Raw genomic sequence first — 22,115 nt, forward strand, 5'->3', positions numbered from 1 at the left:
GGTGCCGTGGTGTAGTTGGTTATCACGTCAGTCTAACACACTGAAGGTCTCCGGTTCGAGTCCGGGCGGCGCCATCCTTATTTACTATTATTTTTTATTTTCCTTTATATGCGTGCGGGCACACGCGAAGAGGCCGAGAAACCCATCACTGGGAGAGAGCCTTCGTGTTTATGCGCTTTCCTCGACGGTGACCAGTTCTTGGCCAAAATGGCGGCGACACTACGTCGAACGCTCAGATCCCCACTCTTCCGCTGCCGCCTCTCCCCACTCTCCACTACCACCTCGGCCGATGACCCCAAGCCCAGCTCCTCCCCGTCTGACACCACCTCTGCCGCTAAGTCGGCCGTCCGCTTGGAGTCCGACCCGGACCGTCTCGCAGCCCTCTTCGAGGCCGCCGCCCGCCACCCTTCCTTCTACGGCGACCGCCCCATCTACCACATCTCGATCCGTAAGCTCGCCCGCCACCGCCGCCCCGACCTCATCGAGCGCCTCCTCGAGGGCGCTAAGTCGGATCCCAAAGCCCCCAAGTCGGAGGGCTTCCTCCTCCGCCTGCTCTCCCTCTATGCCGACGCCGGCATGCTCGACCACGCCGTCCGCACCTTCGAGGCCATGCCTGGCCTCGGATGCCGGCGCTCCGAGCGCTCACTTTGCGCCCTCCTGTCCGCCTTCCTCAAGAACGGCCGCGTCGACCGACTTCGGGAGGCCTTCGATCGCGCCCCCGGAGAGTTCGGCGTCACTCCGGGCGTCGCCTCGTACAATGTCCTGCTGAAAGCTCTCTGCGTTAGCGGCGAAGTCGACAGAGCACGCTCCTTGCTCGACGAAATGCCCGAAAGGGGCATCGAGCCCGACATCATCTGCCACGACACGGTCTTGGATGGTTATCTAAAGAAAGGCGACCACGCCGGATTCGATAAGGTTCTCGAGGAGATCAGCAGGAAGAATCTTAGGCCAGACACCGGCACCTACAATTGTAGGATCGCGGCGCTCTGTGCGAAAGGCAAGAGCTTAGAGGCGGCGGAGTTGTTGGAGGAGATGAAAGCAAACGGAATCCAGCCGGATCGGATCAGCTTCAACATCTTGATCGACGGGTTCCGCAAGGAAGGAAACATGGACTCGGCTATGAAGGTTTTCGAGAGAATGAAGGCTGTCAAGAGGCCGGACGGCGGTGCAATGTCGCCCAACTTCAAGACCTACATTGTGTTGCTGCAGGGTCTGGTGGAGAAGGCGGAGTTCGACGAGGCAGTGGAGATCTGCAGGGAGTGTTTGGAGAGGAAATGGCCGCCGCCGTTGGAGACGGTGAGAGGACTGCTGGATGGATTGACGAAGAGTTCGTGTGTGGAGGAGGCAAAGGACGTGATGGCGAGGATGAGGAAGGCGATCAGGGGCGACGCGAGAGACGCTTGGAAGGAGATCGAAGCGGCGGTGTCTCTCGGTGAGGCTCCAAAATAATGTACTCGTCATCGGTAGTCCTTCGGAGCGAGAGGATGAATTTTTAACACTAAGAGATAAAGATCAATATATGAATTTGTGCAAAGCACAAAAGTTGGCTGCACAAGTAGAAGATGTTAGAACAGGAATAGGATTTTTTAACCTCCCATCAAAACAACGTAAAATGTTATAAAACGAATTAAAACACAGGCATATGATCGATTCTTTTCGTCTTTTGTTAGGAAAACTGTTCAAGATATACTCATAATATAAATTTGAACATACGATGAGGAGATATACTCGTAATATAAATTTGAACATATGCTGAGGAGGGTGGCAACCTTCTCGTTCTACGTTATACAATACGAGTATATGTTCTTGCAACAACATATTGTTCTTGTTTAAAGGATATAAGTTGAGCAAATTTGATTGTTTAAAGGATATAAGTTGAGCAATTCGATTGGAATCAATTCGTATTGTTTAAAGGATATAAGTTGAGCAAATTTTGCTTCGAATAACCACTTTAATTAAAAAAGGAGAGTATTATTCTTGTGTATCTTGATTAATCGATACGAATGTTGATATTGATATAAAGGAATTATTATTTACAATCTCCTATTTATTATTTTTTTATAATTATATTTAATTTTTTTAATATTTTAAAACTATCATTTCCTAAATTAAAATAAATATCCTCCCATCTCCTTCTTCACCCTTTGAATCTCCTCAAAGAACAAAGTGAAAAGAGCTATGAGCGAGATCGAAAGATGACCTAGGGGGCAACAATCAACAATAAGGAGTATCAGTTAGGAGGCAATGATTGATGATGAGCACGAGGTTGGAGGGTAACTCTATAATATTATACTATTTTTGAACAAATTTATAGTATTTTTGATAAATATATCAAAAAATTTATAATTCTATTTTAAAAATATAAATGATAATATAAATCTTATAGGTGGAGATTAAATTATTTTACCCTATTGATTGACCCATAGTGTTTGGATGAGAAAACTCTGCTAGGTCATAATAAGGATATTTCAAAAATTATAATATGATGGAAGGTGTCCCTTAGTATATTTGAAAAGGGGATATCTCCTAAAAAAATATAAGATTGATATTGGTGAACCTTATTGTGCTATTGGTAATCCCTTATTTTATCCCACTATATAGAAAAAAATTATAAAATATATTTTTACTAAAGAAAACCTCTCAATTACTAATATATCATGTAACTCATTTCATCCACCAATCAATCATCTCGATAAGTTGCAACGACAAAACTCTGGTTGCATCCCCTCCAAATGAGAATAATAATAAAAAATATATTTCATTAAGTGATAAATTGAGGGTATTTATGTATATTTCATAAAAGAATATTTTAAGAGTATTAAAAAAATTAAAAGAATATTACTATTTATACCCCTCTCAGTTTACTATTTATAATATAATCTTAAAAAATATTAATATTTTAAAACTATCTATTTATAAATGAACATAAATATTATTTTTTTCTTTCTCTTCTTCCTCATCCTTTTCTTCTTCCTTCTCAAAGACGACGCGTCGAGCGGGCAACGAGTATGGTTGAACAAAATTGATAGTAAATAAAAACGAGAGGAGCAACGTCACCTTCACCAACACTTACAATTAGCATCGATGATAGTGACAATAAATAGAGACGCATTAGAGACAATGGCAAGTGATGCCTATAGTAAGTAGGGTCGGTAAGGAATGACATATATAGTGAGGATGAAACAATAGATTATGGAAAAGAGAAAAAAAATGATAAAATCAATAAATATGATATTATAAATAATAAAATAAAAATATATCATTATTTTAAATAAGATTATCAACAACAAGCAGCTTGTCAATAGTAAAATAAATAAATAAATAAATGGTAAAACTTCTTCTTAAAATAGGGTTATAAATAACAAAAAGAAAATGTCAATACAAACCTCGCAAACAAATCTGAAAAAAAGATATTTTCTAGGATAATGCCATATTTTTATTGTGTGTGTGTATATATATATATATATATATATATATATATATATATATATAAAATATGCCTTTGCACTTTGTTGCATCGCACGCCACCCACTCGTGGATAAGACCTTTTTGAGTTGGAATGGCTTTGGTCCAAACAAACACGCTTCCTCTTCTTCTTAACAGTAGCATGCGTACACTGTGTCGTCCCGTCGGGCTTTGCGGCTTTCCAACGCCATTGCTTTGATGGGTTCCTCCCAACTTGCCCAACTTGGACTTTTAATCCGTGCCATCTCAACTTAGACTTTCCCACACCCAACACTCGGTCATGTTTAGGTAGTGCCATTAGCAATCTTTCATCAGCCTCCATCCCTACCCTTTGCTTACCATTGTTGACCTCAACCGGCCTGCCTGCCTGCCTGCCTGCGCGTTGATTCGCATAGTACGTGGGCCCCGCGTGGGTCCCGTGTCTCCAGCCAAGTTTGCGTGTACCAACCGCTCGGACGTACCATGACATCAGCCTCTCGGCCCTCCCTTTGGCACGAGTTGAGCTACGACTCTTACCCTTTGATGCTTTTGACAAGGCATCATCCATCCCCTTCATCTCCCTTTCGTGAGGGACCCGTCTCGCGCGGGGTGGTTCCCCTGTCACATCACCCTCGTCAGTCTGTTTCCCCTCTTCTTCCGCCCGCCCTTGTCTGGACTCGGCATCACTTTCCTCTCTCCTCTCCCACTATATTTGCCAACATCCCAAACCATTATCGTCCATCACAAAGAGTCCGCACCGACGGAAGCCCAAAAGATCTACGACGACCAGCCATGTTTCTTGTGCAGAAGAACTCGCTTCACCGTTTCCCTTTCTTCCCCTCTTCTCCCCCCAAATCTCCGCCTGCCTCCTTGGCACGACCCTTCGAGGACGCCCTTTCCGCCCGCCTCCTCTCGCTCCTCCCCCTCCCCGACTCCTCCCCGTCCCTCGCCCTCTCCTGGCTCGCCCGCGCCGTGCGTCTCCTCGCCCTCACCCTCTCCGATGCCGCCGCCTTGCTCCCTGACGCCACCTCCTCCTCCGACCGCGACGCCGTCGCCGCATACCTCGACTCCGGCGTCGCCCTTCTCGACGCCTGCAACGCCGCCTCCGCCGAGGTCGACCGCCTCCTCCGCCGTCGCCTCCACCTCCGCTTCGCCCTCCACCTCCTCTCCTCTTCCGACGAGGGCCGGAACCCGGAGAAGCTAAGCCGGGCGAGGGGCTCCTTGGCCGAGTGGCGGAGCTCCTCTCCCCGCCCGACCGGCGACTTGGTCCGGTCCCTCGCGCCCGCCCAGCCCTCCCGTGGCAAGCTCTCCGCCGTCCGTAGGGCGATCTACGCCGTGGAGGCCGTCTCCTTCCTGCTGTCCGGCGTCCTCGCGTCCGCCCTCGGCGGTGGGGACGTTGCCGCTCTCGTCCCCGCCGACCTCCCGTGGGCGAACGAATACCGCAAGGTGGCCGCGGCGGTCTCCCACAAGCTAGCCGGCGACCGCGCCCCCGCCGAGTTGAAGGCGGTGGAATCGGCGGTCAAAAAGATGACGGACGTCATGGAAGGGATCCAATCAAACGGTGACGGAGACGACGCCGAAAGCTTACGGAAAGCGGTCGAAGCGACGGAGAAAGCGACAGGCGAGTTGACGGAGTCGTTGGACGCCTTATCAGGCGCCGTCAACGAGCTGTTCCGTTCCGCGTTGGCGTTGCGGAACACGGCGTTACATGGCTTCCGTGCCGGTCCGGCGGGATGTAAATAGTTGTGGGAACGGAGGGCAAACATGGAAGTTTTCGTAGGAAAAGGGTGCACAGAATACAAATCGGGTGTATAAACTGCTGTATCTCTGGTGGCAAAAAGGAATTCAAATGGATGACACATCTGTAGCGTGATTTGGTCGATTCAAATATACATTTATCCCTCGGTTAATTGTGTTCTTGAATCGCACTTAATCAATTCATTGATCGAAATAACCATAACTTCGATCAAGTTGATCGTCGATCGAACCAATTCGCCGGTCTTAAGTTTGGTCTAGTCGACGGTCTTGCGGTGGGATGCCGGCAACCACACGGCGCCAACCACGACGAACGTGTCAAACTAAACCAGAGTATTTTAGTGGGTATGGTCGACCGGTGGTTGGGTCAACGCCATTTTCCACACGCACATCCACAGCTCACATGACAGCGATGTATACCAAATGCCGGCACGTGCAGTGGACGCGTGAGGAAGATAAGGTGCGGGAAACAGGACCACCAATAATTGAGGTTAAATTAAAGGAGGGGCGGGTGTTCCGAGTCCTCACTCAAGATCCTTCTTGCGTGGATGTCACGCAAAGGGAGCGGCGGTCGCCATCGCGGGATGGACGGTCGATGCCCCCAACCCGTTCGTCATAATGTCTGGTTTGTCTGTGTGCAGACTAAACCGTGGTAACGTGGTTGCCCGCACGCTTCAACAGAATCGTGCGACGCATGACGACGGAGACCGCCAGAATACGGCAAGCTGGTTTGAAAATTATATTATCTCAAAAACCATTAATGGTGTACGTATATTTAATTGCATTAGCAATTCAAACAAGCCATCTCGACTTGGTCTGACCTGAGCTCGACCCAAATGCGAAGGGATGGAACAAGCCATCTCAACTTGGTCTGACCAGAGCTCGACCCAAATGCGAAGGGACGGACTTTGGCGGTCCCGCCAAATCGACACGACAGGAGTCGCGACTGTCCGCGGGCACTCGAGGGGAGAAGAAATGGCCGCCTCCGCCAAAACCCTAGCGGAGCTCCTCCACCCCGCCAAGCGCCTCCGTCCCCTCTCCCCCTCGACCAAAATCCAGATCTCCAAGTCCTCCTCTGCCCGGACTCCCGAGCAGAAGAAGACGACCGAGACCAACAAAGCCCTGGCGCGATCGAAGCGGGACCTCCGGATCTGCACCGACATAATCGAGAAATCGAGAGGTATGCCACGGACCTTTAGGTGATCTCTCTTTGCTCTCTACTTTGACAGCGTCCGATGATGGTAGATTCAGCCGAAGGGATGGAGCATGCGAAGCTGGAGGAGCTTTTGGTGGAGGAGACGTGGTTGGAGGCTCTCGAGGGGGAGCTCCAGAAACCGTACGCGAAGAACCTGTGCAGGTTCGTGGAGAGGGAGATGCGTGGGAGCGTCCCGATCTACCCTCCGCCGCACCTTATATTCGATGCTCTCCACCGGACGCCTTTCCATCAAGTGAAGGCAGTGATCATCGGGCAGGTATGTAGCAGGACAGAGCAGCTTGTGAAAGCTTTTATGAACTCTGCAATTCCACATTACTTCATACAGGTTTAGATAATTGAAATGTAACATTGTGTGGACGATCCAAGGAGATTCAAGTTCCAAACTATGGATTGGATCACTCAATTTAAGATACTCGTAAGGCACAAAATATGGTGAATTAGGACATCCTTTAAAGATCACAGTTTGTGTATCTTTGTTCCACAGGATCCTTATCATGGACCTGGTCAAGCCATGGGTCTTGCTTTCTCGGTGCCGGAGGGTATCAAGGTTCCTTCCAGTTTAGTCAACATATTTAAGGAACTCAGGGAGGATGTTGGGTGTTCTTTGCCATCGCATGGAAATTTAGAGAGATGGGCTGTGCAGGTAAATAAGTTTGATCTATAGTGAATTTATTCTTTATATCTTTGTTCTTCTTGGACATAGTTTAATATCGAGGAATGTCTTGCACTGCTGATGAAACCTGTGAAGACAACTGGTGAAGTGAATTCATGATTCATTACAGTTGCTCCTTTGCAACTTGGGCAACCAGGGTTCTAGAGATGTTACAAGCTTAAAGGCACATTGGTTAATTTGAGCTGATTTAGAATTCTGTCGATGACAATGGATCAAATGAGAGTATGTTATGCATGCACAAGCTAACTATTCTTATGTATGGATCAAATTTGCTCAAGTAAGTAGCAATATGTGTACGAAAAATTGCACACAGTTCATCTTATCGACTAGCTAGTTAGTGTCACCTGTCATACCCTTAGATGATTATTGCAACTAAACTCTGAGGTTGGTTGCCCTCATGTAATTGTACAACAATTTTAAGAGTTGATTGTTTACTCAACTCTTGTGGACTTTCAACTGACATAATATTCATGCAGGGGGTTCTTCTGCTGAATGCTGTCCTCACCGGTATGCATATTTCTTTATTAGATTTTTGGATGTCAAGTTCATTGGTGAAAACTTCATTATGGCAAGGAAATCCATGTTCATTTGTGATGATAACAATGTTAGTTTTTTGTTTAGTTAGATTATCCTACCGTCATTGGTCTAGAAATCAGCTTTGTCTGCTAATATGGTGTTCTTCATGGTACTGGATAATTATTTTGTATTTTTGACTTCATCAGTTAGGAAACATCAGGCTAATTCACATGCTAAAAAAGGATGGGAGCCGTTTACTGATGCTATTATTCAAACAATTTCACAGAAGAAAACAGGAGTTGTTTTCCTCCTCTGGGGGAATTCTGCCCAAGCAAAATCAAGGTTTGTCTGTTCACTACCCAATTTCTATAATCAGACCATCATCTTCCACAAAAGCAGGAAAGTTGATTAAAACGTTTAACTTAAAAATCATCGAACAGCGGGTGTCCTAATAGATCTTGTTTTCTAGGTGAATGAAAATAGATTGTGGTTTGTATCATACAAAAAATGAATTGTTACCTGTTACCTATTGATTAAATAAAGAATTCCTTTGACTAACTTCATTTTGATTGTTGATTAATACTCATGAATACCTGCTTAATTTGTTTGGAATTCAATTTGCATTTCTAATTGCAGATTGATCGACGAGTCAAAGCATCATATCCTAAGAGCAGCTCATCCATCTGGTCTTTCAGCCAACAGAGGGTTCTTCGGATGCAGGTTTGTCCTTGTAGCTACAAATGTTAACAAATTTAATCAATTCCTTCATATGCTACACCAGATTCCCAGATATTTCAAGGATATTCTTTTCATAAACCAATCAGTACTCAAGTTTGAATTTGCTAATTTTCAGAAGATGGAAGTACACTTTCTTAATTATTTTAAATCCTTATCAGTTACAACTTTGCTGCTTGTTAACTCTATTTGTATGTATATTTGGTGATCTACTTTTGTTTGGCTAATGCATATAAAGTTGCTCCTTTACCATAATCAAGATCTTAAGTCATGGAAATAAGCTCTCTACTTGTGCTTCCAAGATCATGTATCGACGAGGTCCTGATGAACCAGGCTACCTCGCCATGTATTGGATCTAACCTCAAATTAGGACCTTATGATGGTTTGATCTAACACTACACTTCTGATTGCACAGGTTTTTCTCTTGTCCTTTACTAATCATAGTTCAGTGGTCCTTTCTTTTACCTTGTGAGGCTGCATTGTTTCTGGTCATATGTACTCTCTGGCTTTCTCTTCCGATGCTCAATAGCAATGGTTCACATGCAGTAGTTGCTATTCTCCTCTTGCTACATAGTATATATATTCTTTTGTCAATCAGTCTGTCATCTGCAATTATGCTTAATTGCGCCGTATAATTTGTAATGCATCTGCTCAGATAGCTTTTCTCATATTACTGGTTTAGAGATAGCCATCCTCATACTTGCAGTCAAAGTTTCAATCAACTTAAGGCTCCTCTGATGCTTGGCTCTTCCGTTTCAGGCATTTCTCTCAGACGAACCAGATACTGGAGAAACTTAACCTTTCTCCCATAGATTGGCAACTCTGAGCTCAGAGAAATGCCGTATTCTCGGGTGCAACCTCGCTACCATCACCTGATATGGACTCTCTAATCCGTGGACGGACCATCAGGCCTGACCAAATTTTGGTATGATTTAACTATATATTGTTGTATATGATGTAATTCAATTTACCCCACTGTAAGGATACACTTACCTGCAATTTTCTTGTCTTGAATTACCTCTGTCCAAAAGAACCTGCTTTTATTTACAACACAGGGACGGTAATGATAATTATAAGGCTGATTCAACTAAAGTGGTGTTGGTTTGTCTGCTAGTGGTTGCATGCAACCAATCTAATGGTCTTACATTTGCTTGTCTGTAACTATTAATTGCACGCAATTCTACATGTTTCTTAATTTAACAAGTAACAATGTCATTTGGAACGTATCAAAATTTGACAGGTAAACAATGGGGCAAATGAGGAAGAACAATTAAGCAGTGTTCATGGATGTAATGCCTTCTTGCCTCTCCGCTGGATCTCTTCCTCCTCTCAGAAATCCCCCCCATGAAGTTTCCATCATCTGGACCGGAATCCTCAGGGAATGAACTCCTATGCGGCTAGTTGCCATCAGAAAAACACATGTTGTGAACTCTGTGATGCAAAAGAACAAAAAAGAAACAATTGGGTGTAGTGTTGGAGGTTTTCCACAAGTGTTTCAAAAGAGGGATGTTCTTTAGAAGAACAGAATTTGTCTTACCTTTTTCTTCTTCTTCTTCCCCACGCATGTTTCTTTTAGCTGACAAGGCAATTACGCTGCTGCAGCGACTCTTCGGATTTTGATTGATCGATGACACCATTCCCAAAATTGGGCTGGGAATCCATGGGATTCACATGCCTCCACAGATGTGGTACTGCCACAAATTGGTCCTCATGAACTTGCAACCACTTGAAACAAAACCATTTTACGTATCAAGACTCGTTAGATCATAAATCAGGTCATCCCCGGCAATAAAAGTTCTTTGTTTGTGATCCTGTTTGCGCATCTGCTGTACAGCTATCTCCTGTAAAGCATCACTTTTCTTGTTCAGTAAATTTGTCAGGCTTAAAAGAGAATACAACCTCCAACAATTTGGGGTTGCCTACATAAGAACAACATCGATAGTCAAACTCAAATCAAGACTATCAATAAAAAAAATCTTCTCTCTTTTGAAGATAAATATAAGAGTTCCAAGTATGTAACATTCTCTAAGTAGGTAATTGGAAGCATAACACAAATGGAAAAACCTAAAGAAACATATACCATAGTGGTTAGTGTGTTGTTGCGCAATTGATAGATCTCATGTTCTTCAAGTCTATGCGGGAATGTCTTGTATCTTGTTTAATTTTCTTAAAACAAAAACTAAAGAAACAAGGAAGCACAAGGACTACAAACACACTAATGTAGGAATGCATATAAATGATTGCTATTAATATTTAATTTTATTGTTTTCAGCATTTTGAAAATCTTTTAGAGATGCATCCTCTTTTAGAGCTTTCAGCTTTTTTTTTTTTTTTTTGACATCTTCTACAAAATAACACTTAGATGTCATGGATGATATTAAGATGTAAACAAGTAAGGAACTAATTACCTCTTTAGCACCACCTTTCAACTCCCACATGCCACCTCAGTCAACTGACAATTAGTTTTGCCTGGAAATTACCGGGAGGCAACAGATATTAACTTCAATCAACACCGGCGATAGGAGGCAGTGTAACTCCACACAGTTGCAAGCAGTAAACTCCTATGATCTAAGGATTCTGTTCAAATTCTATCGCAAAAGTATCATCACCAAAAGACCGAAGTTGCATGTCGATCCGCTTTATCGCCACCAAAATTTCCTTCATCTGTGCGTGAGATCTGTCTCCGGCAATAAATTCACAAGCTACACCATCGACCTCAATCATGCTACAACCTGGCACTTTCATCACCTTCCTCATCTCCATATCCCTCCTCACCCTAGCAACATCCTCCCACCTATCAGCTGAGGCACACATGTTTGACATCAACACATGCACTCCACCGTGATCAAGGCCCAGCTTCTTTAAGCTCTCGACAGTTTCCCTCCCTAGTTCTGCCTCTCCATGCATGCTACACGCATTTAACAAGGCACCCAACACATATGAGTCTGGCTCCATGGGCATCTCTCTCACCACCTTCTTTGCTTCCTCGACGAGTCCTGCTCTGCCCAAGAGATCCACCAAGCACCCATGGTGCTCTACTCCTGGCTTGATCTTGTAGACCCCCTCCATACTCTCAAAGATCTCCCTCCCTCTGTCTACCAGACCCATTCGTCCACATGCACTTAGGACACAGATAAAAGTGACCTCGTTCGGCCTCACTCCTTCCTCTTCCATTCTGCTGAATAGATCCATCGCCTCCTCGATGTGCCTACTGTTCGATAAACCTGAGATCATTGCTGTGTATGCATACACATCTCTCTCGGGCATCGAATGAAAGATTTCCAAGGCATTATTGACACATCCGCATTTGGCATACATATCGATCAATGCAGTTCCTAGGATTTTGTCCAACTCCATTCCATTCCTTTCTGCAAACACATGAATCCACTTCCCCTGGTCCAAAGCCCCGAGAGAACCGCAGGCGGACAGAGCACCAACGATGCCCGCATGATTAGGCCGAACCCTGGCAAGCTGCATCTCGCTGAAGACTTCCAGCGCTTCTTTGAATCTCCCGAATTGGGCATACATAGTGATCATAGCACTCCAAGAAACTGCATTTCTTTCAGGCATCCGATCGAACAGCTCGCGAGCAGCATCCAATTTTCCCAACTTAGCGTACCCGTTAATCATCGCAGTCCACGAAATGACGTCTCTGTTGGAGCTACAGTCGAACAGCTTGCGGGCGGAGTCGACGCAGCCGCAATAAGAGTACATATGAATCAGCCCGTTCTGAACGAAATCGTACGACTCCCAACCCAGCCCTACGATCATGGCGTGGAACTTGCGGCCGTCCGACAAGGAATCGCGGTCGAGGCAGGCGCGGAGCAGGAACGAGAAGGTGTAGTTGTTGGGCAGGAAGCCGGCGGCAAACATCTGGTAATAAAGGCAAAGGGCGTCGGCGGGACGCCCCCTCTCGACGTGGGCTCGGATCATGGTGTTCCAGAGGAACGCGGAGCGGCAGGGGAGGCAGCGGAAGACGAGGCCCGCGTAGTCGAGGTCGCCGCGGTCGGAGACGGCGCAGAAGGCGACGAGCTTGCCGGCGACGTAGGGGTCGGAGATGGTGCCGGTGACGAGGAGGTGGGCGTGGATTCGCTTGGCTTCGCGCATGGAGAGGCGGGGGTGGCGGAGGAGGGAGAGGGTTCGGAGGTCGGACTTGACGTATTTGGTCAACGAAGGTAGCATCTCCCTTTGGTAGCCGTTGGAGAGAGAGATTTGTTTATACACATATTTCCTATACATAGGCCAATATTCAAAGTCTTTTATTTTTTAAGATGCCCCTATTTTTATTTTTATTATTTTATATTTCATTTTTTTTAATATCCTAAATATTTTTGATCATTAGCTTCTACGCTATCATAGCCATCTCCATCGTATCATCACATATAACTAAGTAGAGCTTTACGACGAACAAAAACAACGAGACTCGGAGGAAATGGAAACGACCATAATGAAATCTCATAGACGACAACCGGTACTAATAAAGACAATTAAGATATTAGAGGAAAAACATAGGCACCAAAAGAAAATTTAAAAAATGAGGGATCGAGAAAACCCCAAAAAGATTTTTTTAAAAGAAAATTATCAAATATAATAAGTAAAATTTTATAATATATATATATATATATATGATAATTTAAGTTTAACCTTTATATAAATATTTGGACCAAAAAATATATGATTTTTATTCTTTATTTATAGCTAAAACATTAGTTTGACAGTGTAAACTAACCATTTAGTGGTTGAGGATTTGAAACTTCTACTTATAAATCATTGCACATAGAGAGTTAATCTTCACCTTCAAGATAAGTTGGAGAGATTGACACATCATGTTTATTTTTACTTGATGAATCATTTTCCTAGTAAAATAACATTGATGTCTTCCATAAATTCATGATGATAAGAATCAAGATATTCCAAGTGTTTTTATTTTTTGTTTATAATTTTAAATCAATCTAATAACTGATAGACTTGATTAGTAATTGTCAATCTGACTTTTCTGAATAGATGTATTTGTGATAAGTCTTAATATATTACTGAGAAGATTACTAATTATAAGATCATCTTGGCTCACATTTTCCGTGTATATAAAATTGAATCTAGATTTAAATTATTGTTCTTGTTTCTCTGAAATCTTTTGGGATCATGAGATCATAAGGCGATGGCATGAAATCTCATCAAAACTGAATAATTAAAGATATTATATTGGTAGAAAATAATTAGAAGAGCAGTTAACAATGGATTCCAATCACACCCACCACATGTTTCTCACACCATATTCATGATTTTGTTCTTTGACATGGCTCTCTCTCTCTCTCTCTCTCTCTCTCTCTCTCTCTCTCTCTCTCTCTCTCTGTGACACCCATGTTTGCAGATGAACACAGCCAAAGAAGGAAGATAGTGAGGGATTCCTTCTGTATTGCTTGCCATCACTATATCTCCATGGTTTTGAGAAGGAACATGTTGCCTTCAAGACTCTCTCTCTCTCCCTCTGACACTAATGTATGCAGAAGAGCACAGCTACAGAAGTGGGGAATTCCTGCTATATTTAATTCCCATCACTATCTCATTGGTTTTGAGATGGAAAATGTTGCCTTAAAAGTCTCTCTCTCTCTGCATTTGCAGATGAACAGAGACACAGTGAGGAACTCCTGCTATTTCTATTCATCAACAGTGATTCCACTGAAAACAATACGCAATGTCTGAAAACAAATCATGCAAGTGTGGAAAATGCTGCTAGTTTCTATTTCCACCACAAACATTCTGAAAGCCACAGCCAAAATGTGAGGACAAGATCGGCATCTCTCTCTCTCTCTCTCTCTACATTTCTGTTCTCATATTATGCTCTCTAAGAACATGTTACCAGAGAAATGAATTCCAAAACAGGTATATGTATTCTCCATCGAACAAAAAATAATCGAGCCAATTAAGAGCTTCAAAGACTCCTTTTCTTCCTCCGACGACGACCATCGTTAGCATGCTATCAGATTCGACTGCACAACCGAGACACATCGGATGGTCGAACGGGCTTCAGCAGGAAATCCTCAGCTCCTTCTGCCAAACACCTAAACACCCAAAACAGACGAAGCTGCACTCGTCACCCCATCCAACACCTTCGTGGATTCAGCTCTTGAAATGTCTCTGTTACCTGTTGATCCTGTTGGGGACGTTCTCGGACGACATGATCACCACAGGGATCTCCCTCAGCTCCGAGGATTCCTGCAACCGAAGGAGAGGTGTTACCCTGTTCTTATGATTCAGGGAATGGGTTGTCTTGTTGATCGCACCTTTACTCTTTTGAGAAGCTCGTACCCTGTCATCTCCGGCATCCAGTAATCCGTGATGATCATGTTCACGTCCGGTTCCTGCCATAAGATGCCATCATCAAAAGAACAGAGAGCTCGAAGAACAAGCAACCACGCGATCATCTCTCTCAACTCACCAGTCCCAGCAGCTCCAGTGCCTTCTTCCCGCTGTCCACCGTCGTCACTGCAACACAACGACGCTCAAGACATAAGTAGAGAGAGAGAGAGAGAGAGAGACGTGACATGAAGCTTGGGACGAAAGGCTTGATACCTACCTCTGTACTTGGAGCTGCGGAGGATCCTGGCGATCATCGCCCGGTCGACGGAGCTGTCGTCCACGGCCAAGACATGGATTTGGCGCTCTCCTTCTCCGCCGCAACCATTCCCTCCTCTCGACGACGACATTACAGACGCAGAGGAGTCTAACCACCCGCAGGCGACTCCCTCTTCCTCAAACCGCCTTATATACGGAGGAGAGGCAGCAGCAGCGAAGACAGAGAATAAAGAGCAGGAAATCCCAACCAAATCCCCGTTATAAGAATCCCAAGGAGCGCTGTACCCGATCGAAAGAGACAATCTTTACGGATTCGGAACAGGGGTTGGGGTTGCGATGGGTGGAAGAAGAAGTCCACGCATTGACCCACTGACTCATCCCTCGCTGGCATCATCTAACCAGAGGAAAAGGATCGGCAGGGATATCTAATCGGATACCATATCATGCACGTCGACGGGAGGGAGGGAAGGAGGGGGACGAGATCTTTGGATCAGTACCGAGGGAGATCTCGCTGGAGTCGGAGGAGCTCATCATGCCGATGCTGAATCCAACCTCGGTGATGATGGTTGTGGAAGGATCGGGATTGGGGGGAGGAGATATTGGTCTGCGGGAAGCGTATCGAAGCGCAGCGACAGCGAGATCTTTTGCCCCATCAGGAGATCGGACAGTGAGCAAACGGGGAAAGATTCGTCTGAGACCAGCAGATCTCATCATGTACTTCCCCTTCGCCAGCCCCACTAACTGAACCGGCTTCGGCTCGGCTCGGTTCGGTTCGTCGGGGTTTTAGCCGAGTGAAGTTTGGGTATGTCTTTAATTTCTTCGACTCGAATCATGGGTTGGTTGAACCGGTGTAATTGAACCGGTGGGGAGGAGGTCCAAAATTATACCGTGGGGTGTTTGATCGTCTTAGGTCGGCAAGTACATATCTACAAGTTTGACCAAAATGTCACCATCAATTGGCATCAAGCTGAGGTGGGTTACTGTTCTTTTTCGAATAGTTTGGTCATATTACTTCATGTGCTTTAGTTAATTATTTGGTTAGACTTTACTGTGTCACAGATAGATTTGGTGAGCCTTTGACTCTTTTTTAATGCTAACCTTAGAACTTATATTCACATCAAAATTATTTGTGATGCGTTATTGGATTACTGAACTATGTTGACCCCCATTTAATAGTAAAAATTCTATTAAATCACCGCAGGTCAACCACTTTATAATGCCAAATCCTACTAAAAGAATTCACTAATGTCAAGTAGAAACACCGACTCACACTCCACCATTGCATGTGGAGGATAGCTGAGGGCAGTCGACTTGCAAATCAAATGCAATGTCATCCGAATTACTTAGACACCATCACACAGCATGGCAAGAGACAGACAGACAGCTAAGAATTCGTTGACAAACTCGATGATATGAGGGTGGGAGTTGACATTCACAAGCAGGAAGACGCCGTTGTTTTGTTTGTTTTCGTTTACTGGGGTCAACCTCGACCTCGACGTGCAGCAAGATTTTGTGATTCCAAAGTCCAAATGCCAGCGAAGAGAAGACACAAGAAACAAAGATGCCAAGCTACTGATGTATAAAATAAGTCAACCTATTTCCTATCTGCTACTTACAGATAAAGCATTTAGATGGGTCAACTTGGAAGACACTACGTGGTTGCAATAAAACTGATGGATTCACCCATCAATAATAGTTTTAAGCTCCCGGCACAGATATATAGAAGAAGACATTATGCAGCAGATATGGATGAAATGAGTCCTACATTATTATACTGCTATGAGATACATAATATTGTATACTTATTGCATTTTAGTAAATGACGATTGCTACTGCAGTCAAGGATTTATGTCATGCATACCGCAAGCATTGGGTTGACATCTATGTGATCCACCATGAAATATATGCTAACAGTCAGTTAATAATATAGGCAAACACTATTCAAACATGCCGGTCTTCTAATTTTCTTATTTCGAGTCAGGAGAGACGATAATTTTCTTCTATTCAAACATGACGGTCTTCCGAGCACAAATAATTTACAAGATTAATGATGTTATATCGATAATCACGATAGTTACCTGGACGTACCTTCATATCTGTGAGATAAACTACCAATCCTCGTCATATTAGTTTCAAATAAGGTAAGCTATATTCATTGGCATTTCATCAATCTGCACACTGTAATATTGTTTGATTTCTCTTAGTATCCTGAGGTCATCATTTTGGTGCAAAGTCTATAGCCACAAGCTGCAAATGATCACAGAAATGCATGTTTAAAATTATGTACTTGAGAAAAACACCAAGCTAAGCTATGGAATCTAATTTGCAGCATCATGAACAAAGTGAAACATAAAGTGAATGTGTTCGATATTTATGACTGAGCATCATTATCTAACGAAATTAGCTGCCTCAAGTGAACCTGTGTAATGAAGTTTAAAATATCATAAAAAAAATTAACCGCTATGAAGTCACCTTTCTTTTCTTGCTGCAAAATATAACGGCTTGGGTAATGGTAAGATTGTCATGCAGGTCACATAACGTGCCAAATTTCCATTTGTCGTGCTCGACAGCAACAAAGAATTGATTGATGCCCTATATACAGCAAATGAACAAGGTTAACATTCTAAAAACGCACAGAAGTTAAGTGATAAGAGAATCTTCAAATACATTACCTCCAACATCAGTTCATCACGCTTTACAAGGACTCTTATGGGGTCGGCCATGAACTTGTTGGTCATCTCCAGAATTTCTTTGGGAAAAGTTGCAGATACCAAAACAACCTAGAGAAGTAATTCAGAAGTATCAGCAGCAGCAAACATTGCAATCTAGCACAAGGTTAGACATTACATTTATTTATCAACATAATCAGTGCAGAACCTAAGGGCTTCTTTGGAACCAGATACAACCGAGTCCAAATATTATATAGGACTATAACTGTAGGGCTGAAGAGGGAAAAGCAAGGTAGTGGAGTTGTTAGATGAATGGAGATCGCAACCCAAATTCCTAAATGATCCTTGCTCCTTCTGGAGATCCTGCAGTAAATTAGGTTGGTAGCTCATCTGAATAGGTAATGTATACAGTAAAGTACAACTACATATGCAGCAAAAACAGAAGGGAGGGAGAAACAAGGCGCTAAGGAATTATATAGAAGAATTGCTGTGCAATAATGTTGGAGAAGAAATCAAAATATTTCATTAAATGACAAGTTTTCTAGTTGGCAAACGATGACCATGATCCAATTACCAACATGCAGCAGCTTAGGAAAGTGACAAATAGGCTCTAGTTTCATAAGAGAAATGACAAAAAAAGGAGACAAGCAAACTGGAAAATTCTACTTACATGGTAACTGAAGCAAATAAGATACTGGAAGAAGAGATTGAGGAAAGGGAAGGAGGGGGTAAATCAAGTGCCTAAATGATTGACACGACAACCTTGAAAGAAGATACAGCACATGAGTGCAACAAGCAACAAAATGCAGACATGTTAAAAAAGGTCAAATATAGAGAACAGAATAATAAGAGAGATAAAGAGAACAAAAATGGGTAGTAGACACAATACTCTATACCAAAGAACAAGGTATCAGAAAAAATTGACACGGGTAAAATCATGAACAAACACTATTTGATTGACCAAAAAAAATCCAGGCAAAAATAAAGCATAACAACAACAATAAAATCATAGGTCCCAACTATTTGAGGTCAGCTACATGGATCCTTTGCAGCCATTGGGATATGTAAAAAGTCATATGCTTATTTAAGTTTAGAGTACTTAAATCTTTATTTATAGTTTCTATTAAGGTCTTTTAAAGCCTTCCTCTACCCCTCTTCGTACCACTAACATAAATCATTTCATCTTTTCTGGCTATCGCATTTGGAGGTCTCCTAAGCACATGCTCATATAATCTTAAACGATTTTCTCTCATCTTATCCTCAATAGAAACGATACCTAGTTGTTCACAAATAAAAATATTTTTTTTCCTATCTAAAATGCAAAAACAAAGACAAATGAATTTGAAAAGAAATTCAATCATTCATCTACCCGATGTAGACTAATTTGTTCAAAAATTCTAGATTTAACTGTTTAAGTGATTAAGCATACATGGAAATGAGAAAATAAACGTTAATTTTACAAACTTCAGGATAGATAATGAACATGTATCTCTGAGATGTCAAGAAGTATAAATGTCTAATACATCAATCTTGTGCAAGACTTGAATAATAGGCTTATCACATTGAAGAGAGCTATGAGAATTGGCCTCTCAGCATCAACTGCGAAGTTGTTGGTAATGTATCAAAATCGTCGAAACAGGAGGGACGAAAAAATTGCCACCTTACATAATGGGTGAAAACAAACATAACTCAGAAAGGGTAGGACATGGAAAGAAGTGGAAGAAAATAAACTTATGAAATCTTAAATGGTGATTTTCAGTTTGTGCAACTTAGTCCATGTAGGAACTAAGTGTATTTCACATCAACAGGAAGCAAAGGACATCCAACAAAATAGATGGAGGAAAAGAAAGGACAATAAAAAAGATACACAGTTACAAACGTGCATCACCCGACTTCTTGTCCTTTGTCCTGATGTGCTAGACATTATATTCTGTGCTTCAGAGATAGCAAACATATAGACCTAGCCTTGCACCTAGGTTGCAACCAGCAAACAGCTGAACAAAACCAACAAAATTACTGCAAGAGTGAGACAACGTTCGGTGTTGGGTCATACCTGAAGTTCAGGAGGAAGGTATACGTACACTTCATATATCTAATCATTAAAACCTCTGCTCAGCATTTCATCGATCTTCATCCTTTGCCAATATCACCAATTAACTTAATGTTTCTTAAAACATAGCCTAAAACGGTATATCTCTGCATAAACCCACCAGGACTAGAAGTTTGATGGCTTTTGTGCATAAGCTCCTCTGCCCTTGATCATATCACAGAATCTACCTGGTGTCCCTGAAACCACATGAACACCAAGCTCTAGTTTTCTAATATCCTCACCTATGCTCTTTTCACCGATACATGCATGTGCTTGCACATTTATGCAATATCCCACAGCTAGTATTACTTTTTCAGTCTGAGCAGCAAGCTCTCTAATGGGGGAGAGAATAAGTGCCTGCACTATACGAAAGTTAAAGAGTACTTCTAAGAATAACTAATTAAAAACAATTGAAAGCTGGGTTTCGCCACGTCCACATATCATATGAAATGTTTCACTAGCCAACATGAGGTGTACAAGGTGGAGGTAACAAACAGGTAAATTATGAATACCCAAGATCTTGTAAGACTTAAGACACTCGGAGTACAGATGAACAAACAGAGAAGCAAATGAAATACTAGAATAAGATAGGAAAAACTTGGTATTTAAATAAACTATAGCATATGTTTAAGTGTTATCATTTTTTAACGTTGAAGAGGTAATTACTTTAAATCCTAAAACAGACAGGAAAACTCTCTGGGGCTACAAGAGTTTCAGAATAAGGAAAGGAACAAACGAAAAGATTAAAAAAAAGAGATACGCCAAAAAGAACAGCGAAAATTACTTGTCTTTAGCTACTAGGAAGGACAAGAATAAATCGTGAAGGTTTTAGCAGACTTAACCATCACAAAGAACCGACTCATGCATCCAAAGACAAACAAGCAAACCATATGATGAAGAGACAATGCTAGTCAAGATATAAAAAGTTTTGGGTCCATTTTATTTGTCATAGAATGAAAAATCCCAACAAATAAAAGGAAAAAACATGCCATGTTCAAAAGCAACAGAAAATAAGCAAGAAGTGTTTGGATTCACAAATTTCCTTAAAAGGATAGGACTGTCTGGCCTAAAGCATGCATATCTTACTGGTTCATATTTGACAGAATCAAACATTAAAATCATGGTAACTTTAACTTACTTGCTCCTATTCCAATTTAACCTGATATGTCTTCAAAAATGAAATGAATGCCTATAAGCCACATCGTTTTTGGTGATTCTTTAACTTCAAAAATTTAAATTGCATTCTTCTGGGTTGAATATCAATCAGAACAACAATTGATTTCTTTAACTCCGGGCACTTTATTGTTTAACCAGTGCATAGGATGCCAAACTTGGTAGTCTCTTTGTATTACACCCTGATGGAAAATATCCTTTAGCTTATTGCTACTTGAATTAAAGGGCAAAAAAGAGGCAAGAGGGATTCTAACTTGTAGAACTCCGCACAATTTATACTCTGATTATAGTCTCAGTTATCGTATAGTATATGTTTTGTGTTCATCCGAATAGCTAGAGTTTCCGACACCCATCACAATCAACACTCCTCTCCAATAACAAACGTAACAGTCAAAACAGATCGTTCATATCACCATCATGTAAACCGACCTAAAAGAAATCAACGTTATGTGATATGAAAACGATGCGAGAAACGATCATACTCTCTGGAGGTGGTGTCAATTATCTGGCAAACGTAGAGGGCGATCATCGAGGACTTTCCGGTACCGGACTGTGCCTGGGCGATGACGTAGCGGCCTTGGATGATGGGGACCACGGCCCGCTGCTGGATCGCGGATGGCTTCTCGAACCCGTAGGCGTAGATGCCCCGAAGAAGTTCGTCGCGGATCCCCATCTGGTCGAACACTAGGTTCTTGTCGTCGACTCGACGGCCCGGGGAATGCCGACCCCGAGGGTCCGCCGTAGCAATTGCGGCAGCCATGGAGACGGATCGAAGCGAGACGGGTGGGAAGAGGGAAGAGGGAAGAGGTCGAGCTCGCGGAGCGAGGAAACGAATCGATGGCGTTTCCACGGAATCCATCGGTAACGAGCAACACGGGGTTCAGTTACCCGATGGAATGATCAAACGATCAACCTCGCACCACGTCATGTATCCAACGGCTAATATTTTTTCAGATAAAATTGTTTTTTGGACATATTACGCGCTTAAATTTTTCCTTGTCTGTGTGTTAGTTTCTCTAATCCCTCTATTCTCCAATAAGTACGTTAGCTTTAATCAATCAAACTCGGTTAATGATCATTAACCATTACTATAAAAATTGACTTTATTGGGATTAAAGTTAATGCTTACAATTAAATCTATGTACTTATTTGTGTTTGCCTTTAAAGTTTTATAAGCTTGTCAGGATATAAATTAAAATATTTTTCGATATTTTTTAAGTCTTTTTTAAAAGTTTTTTTTCCATAAAGTACCACCTTTTTTTTTTCATA

General features: G+C 42.6%; 6 protein-coding genes and 1 non-coding gene across 18 annotated transcripts; 4 read left to right on the forward strand and 3 right to left on the reverse strand.

Moving 5' to 3' along the window:
* On the forward strand, positions 1 to 74 carry TRNAV-AAC (transfer RNA valine (anticodon AAC)). The gene has a single exon. It is a non-coding gene; the product is annotated as a tRNA-Val (tRNA).
* Positions 75 to 120: 46 nt separating this feature from the next.
* Positions 121 to 1,723, forward strand: LOC135629761 (small ribosomal subunit protein mS78 (rPPR3a)-like). Its single transcript, XM_065137646.1, has one exon. The coding sequence runs from the start codon at positions 208 to 210 to the stop codon at positions 1,447 to 1,449; it is 1,242 nt and encodes a 413-aa protein (XP_064993718.1). The 5' UTR covers positions 121 to 207; the 3' UTR covers positions 1,450 to 1,723.
* A 2,443-nt stretch (positions 1,724 to 4,166) lies between these two features.
* On the forward strand, positions 4,167 to 5,354 carry LOC135629729 (protein BPS1, chloroplastic-like). The gene has a single exon (XM_065137591.1). The coding sequence runs from the start codon at positions 4,237 to 4,239 to the stop codon at positions 5,185 to 5,187; it is 951 nt and encodes a 316-aa protein (XP_064993663.1). The 5' UTR covers positions 4,167 to 4,236; the 3' UTR covers positions 5,188 to 5,354.
* A 143-nt stretch (positions 5,355 to 5,497) lies between these two features.
* LOC135585609 (uracil-DNA glycosylase, mitochondrial-like) lies at positions 5,498 to 9,899 on the forward strand. Of its 5 annotated transcripts, XR_010493326.1 has the most exons (9): positions 5,498 to 5,964; positions 6,044 to 6,379; positions 6,445 to 6,671; positions 6,900 to 7,058; positions 7,565 to 7,595; positions 7,811 to 7,946; positions 8,241 to 8,324; positions 9,099 to 9,264; positions 9,580 to 9,899. XR_010493326.1 is itself a non-coding variant. In XM_065137592.1 (7 exons), exons 1-7 carry the CDS (start codon positions 6,046 to 6,048, stop codon positions 9,163 to 9,165), a joined length of 1,038 nt encoding a protein of 345 aa, XP_064993664.1. In that variant the 5' UTR covers positions 5,498 to 6,045; the 3' UTR covers positions 9,166 to 9,353. The 5 variants fall into 5 exon arrangements, 1 of the variants encoding a protein (XP_064993664.1); XR_010493325.1 differs by having other exon boundaries at positions 5,498 to 6,379; XR_010493327.1 differs by having other exon boundaries at positions 5,498 to 6,379; positions 6,451 to 6,671.
* LOC135585769 (pentatricopeptide repeat-containing protein At5g66520-like) lies at positions 9,878 to 12,530 on the reverse strand. Its single transcript, XM_065137590.1, has 2 exons — positions 10,748 to 12,530; positions 9,878 to 10,180 (listed from the first exon to the last, which is right to left on the reverse strand). Exon 1 carries the CDS (start codon positions 12,519 to 12,521, stop codon positions 10,908 to 10,910), a length of 1,614 nt encoding a protein of 537 aa, XP_064993662.1. The 5' UTR covers positions 12,522 to 12,530; the 3' UTR covers positions 9,878 to 10,180; positions 10,748 to 10,907.
* Positions 12,531 to 14,058: 1,528 nt separating this feature from the next.
* LOC103979794 (two-component response regulator ORR6-like) lies at positions 14,059 to 21,684 on the reverse strand. Of its 8 annotated transcripts, none has more exons than XM_065137599.1 (9): positions 19,795 to 21,684; positions 19,638 to 19,719; positions 17,588 to 17,695; positions 17,388 to 17,507; positions 14,917 to 17,162; positions 14,779 to 14,825; positions 14,624 to 14,701; positions 14,485 to 14,555; positions 14,059 to 14,401 (listed from the first exon to the last, which is right to left on the reverse strand). In XM_065137599.1, the coding sequence occupies exons 5-9, from the start codon at positions 15,044 to 15,046 to the stop codon at positions 14,320 to 14,322; spliced, it is 408 nt and encodes a 135-aa protein (XP_064993671.1). In that variant the 5' UTR covers positions 15,047 to 17,162; positions 17,388 to 17,507; positions 17,588 to 17,695; positions 19,638 to 19,719; positions 19,795 to 21,684; the 3' UTR covers positions 14,059 to 14,319. The 8 variants fall into 8 exon arrangements, with proteins under 8 accessions (XP_064993671.1, XP_064993669.1, XP_064993672.1 ...); XM_065137597.1 differs by having other exon boundaries at positions 17,588 to 17,947; XM_065137600.1 differs by lacking the exon at positions 19,638 to 19,719 and having other exon boundaries at positions 21,329 to 21,684.
* On the reverse strand, positions 17,325 to 21,606 carry LOC135628282 (uncharacterized). The gene is made up of 4 exons (XM_065134888.1): positions 21,361 to 21,606; positions 17,588 to 17,695; positions 17,455 to 17,507; positions 17,325 to 17,334 (listed from the first exon to the last, which is right to left on the reverse strand). Exons 1-4 carry the CDS (start codon positions 21,604 to 21,606, stop codon positions 17,325 to 17,327), a joined length of 417 nt encoding a protein of 138 aa, XP_064990960.1.
* Positions 21,685 to 22,115: the final 431 nt, after the last annotated feature.

The sequence above is a fragment of the Musa acuminata genome, chromosome BXJ3-1, assembly GCF_036884655.1.
Source record: "Musa acuminata AAA Group cultivar baxijiao chromosome BXJ3-1, Cavendish_Baxijiao_AAA, whole genome shotgun sequence".
NCBI lineage: Eukaryota > Viridiplantae > Streptophyta > Magnoliopsida > Zingiberales > Musaceae > Musa > Musa acuminata.

Coding starts and splice junctions, on each gene's coding strand:
- LOC135629761 (XM_065137646.1), top strand. CDS start 208: ATGGCGGCGACACTACGTCGAACGCTCAGATCCCCACTCTTCCGCTGC.
- LOC103979794 (XM_065137600.1), bottom strand. CDS start 15,046: ATGTCGTCGTCGAGAGGAGGGAATGGTTGCGGCGGAGAAGGAGAGCGC. Junction 14,826..14,916: donor CCGCAGCTCCAAGTACAGAG/GTAGGTATCAAG, acceptor GTTGTGTTGCAG/TGACGACGGTGGACAGCGGG. Junction 14,556..14,623: donor AGCTTCTCAAAAGAGTAAAG/GTGCGATCAACA, acceptor CTTCGGTTGCAG/GAATCCTCGGAGCTGAGGGA.
- LOC135629729 (XM_065137591.1), top strand. CDS start 4,237: ATGTTTCTTGTGCAGAAGAACTCGCTTCACCGTTTCCCTTTCTTCCCC.
- LOC135585769 (XM_065137590.1), bottom strand. CDS start 12,521: ATGCTACCTTCGTTGACCAAATACGTCAAGTCCGACCTCCGAACCCTC.
- LOC135628282 (XM_065134888.1), bottom strand. CDS start 21,606: ATGGCTGCCGCAATTGCTACGGCGGACCCTCGGGGTCGGCATTCCCCG. Junction 17,696..21,360: donor CCTCGATGATCGCCCTCTAC/GTTTGCCAGATA, acceptor TTACTTCTCTAG/GTTGTTTTGGTATCTGCAAC. Junction 17,508..17,587: donor GTGATGAACTGATGTTGGAG/GTAATGTATTTG, acceptor TGCTGTATATAG/GGCATCAATCAATTCTTTGT.
- LOC135585609 (XM_065137592.1), top strand. CDS start 6,046: ATGGAACAAGCCATCTCAACTTGGTCTGACCAGAGCTCGACCCAAATG. Junction 6,672..6,899: donor AGGCAGTGATCATCGGGCAG/GTATGTAGCAGG, acceptor TTTGTTCCACAG/GATCCTTATCATGGACCTGG. Junction 7,059..7,564: donor TAGAGAGATGGGCTGTGCAG/GTAAATAAGTTT, acceptor ATATTCATGCAG/GGGGTTCTTCTGCTGAATGC.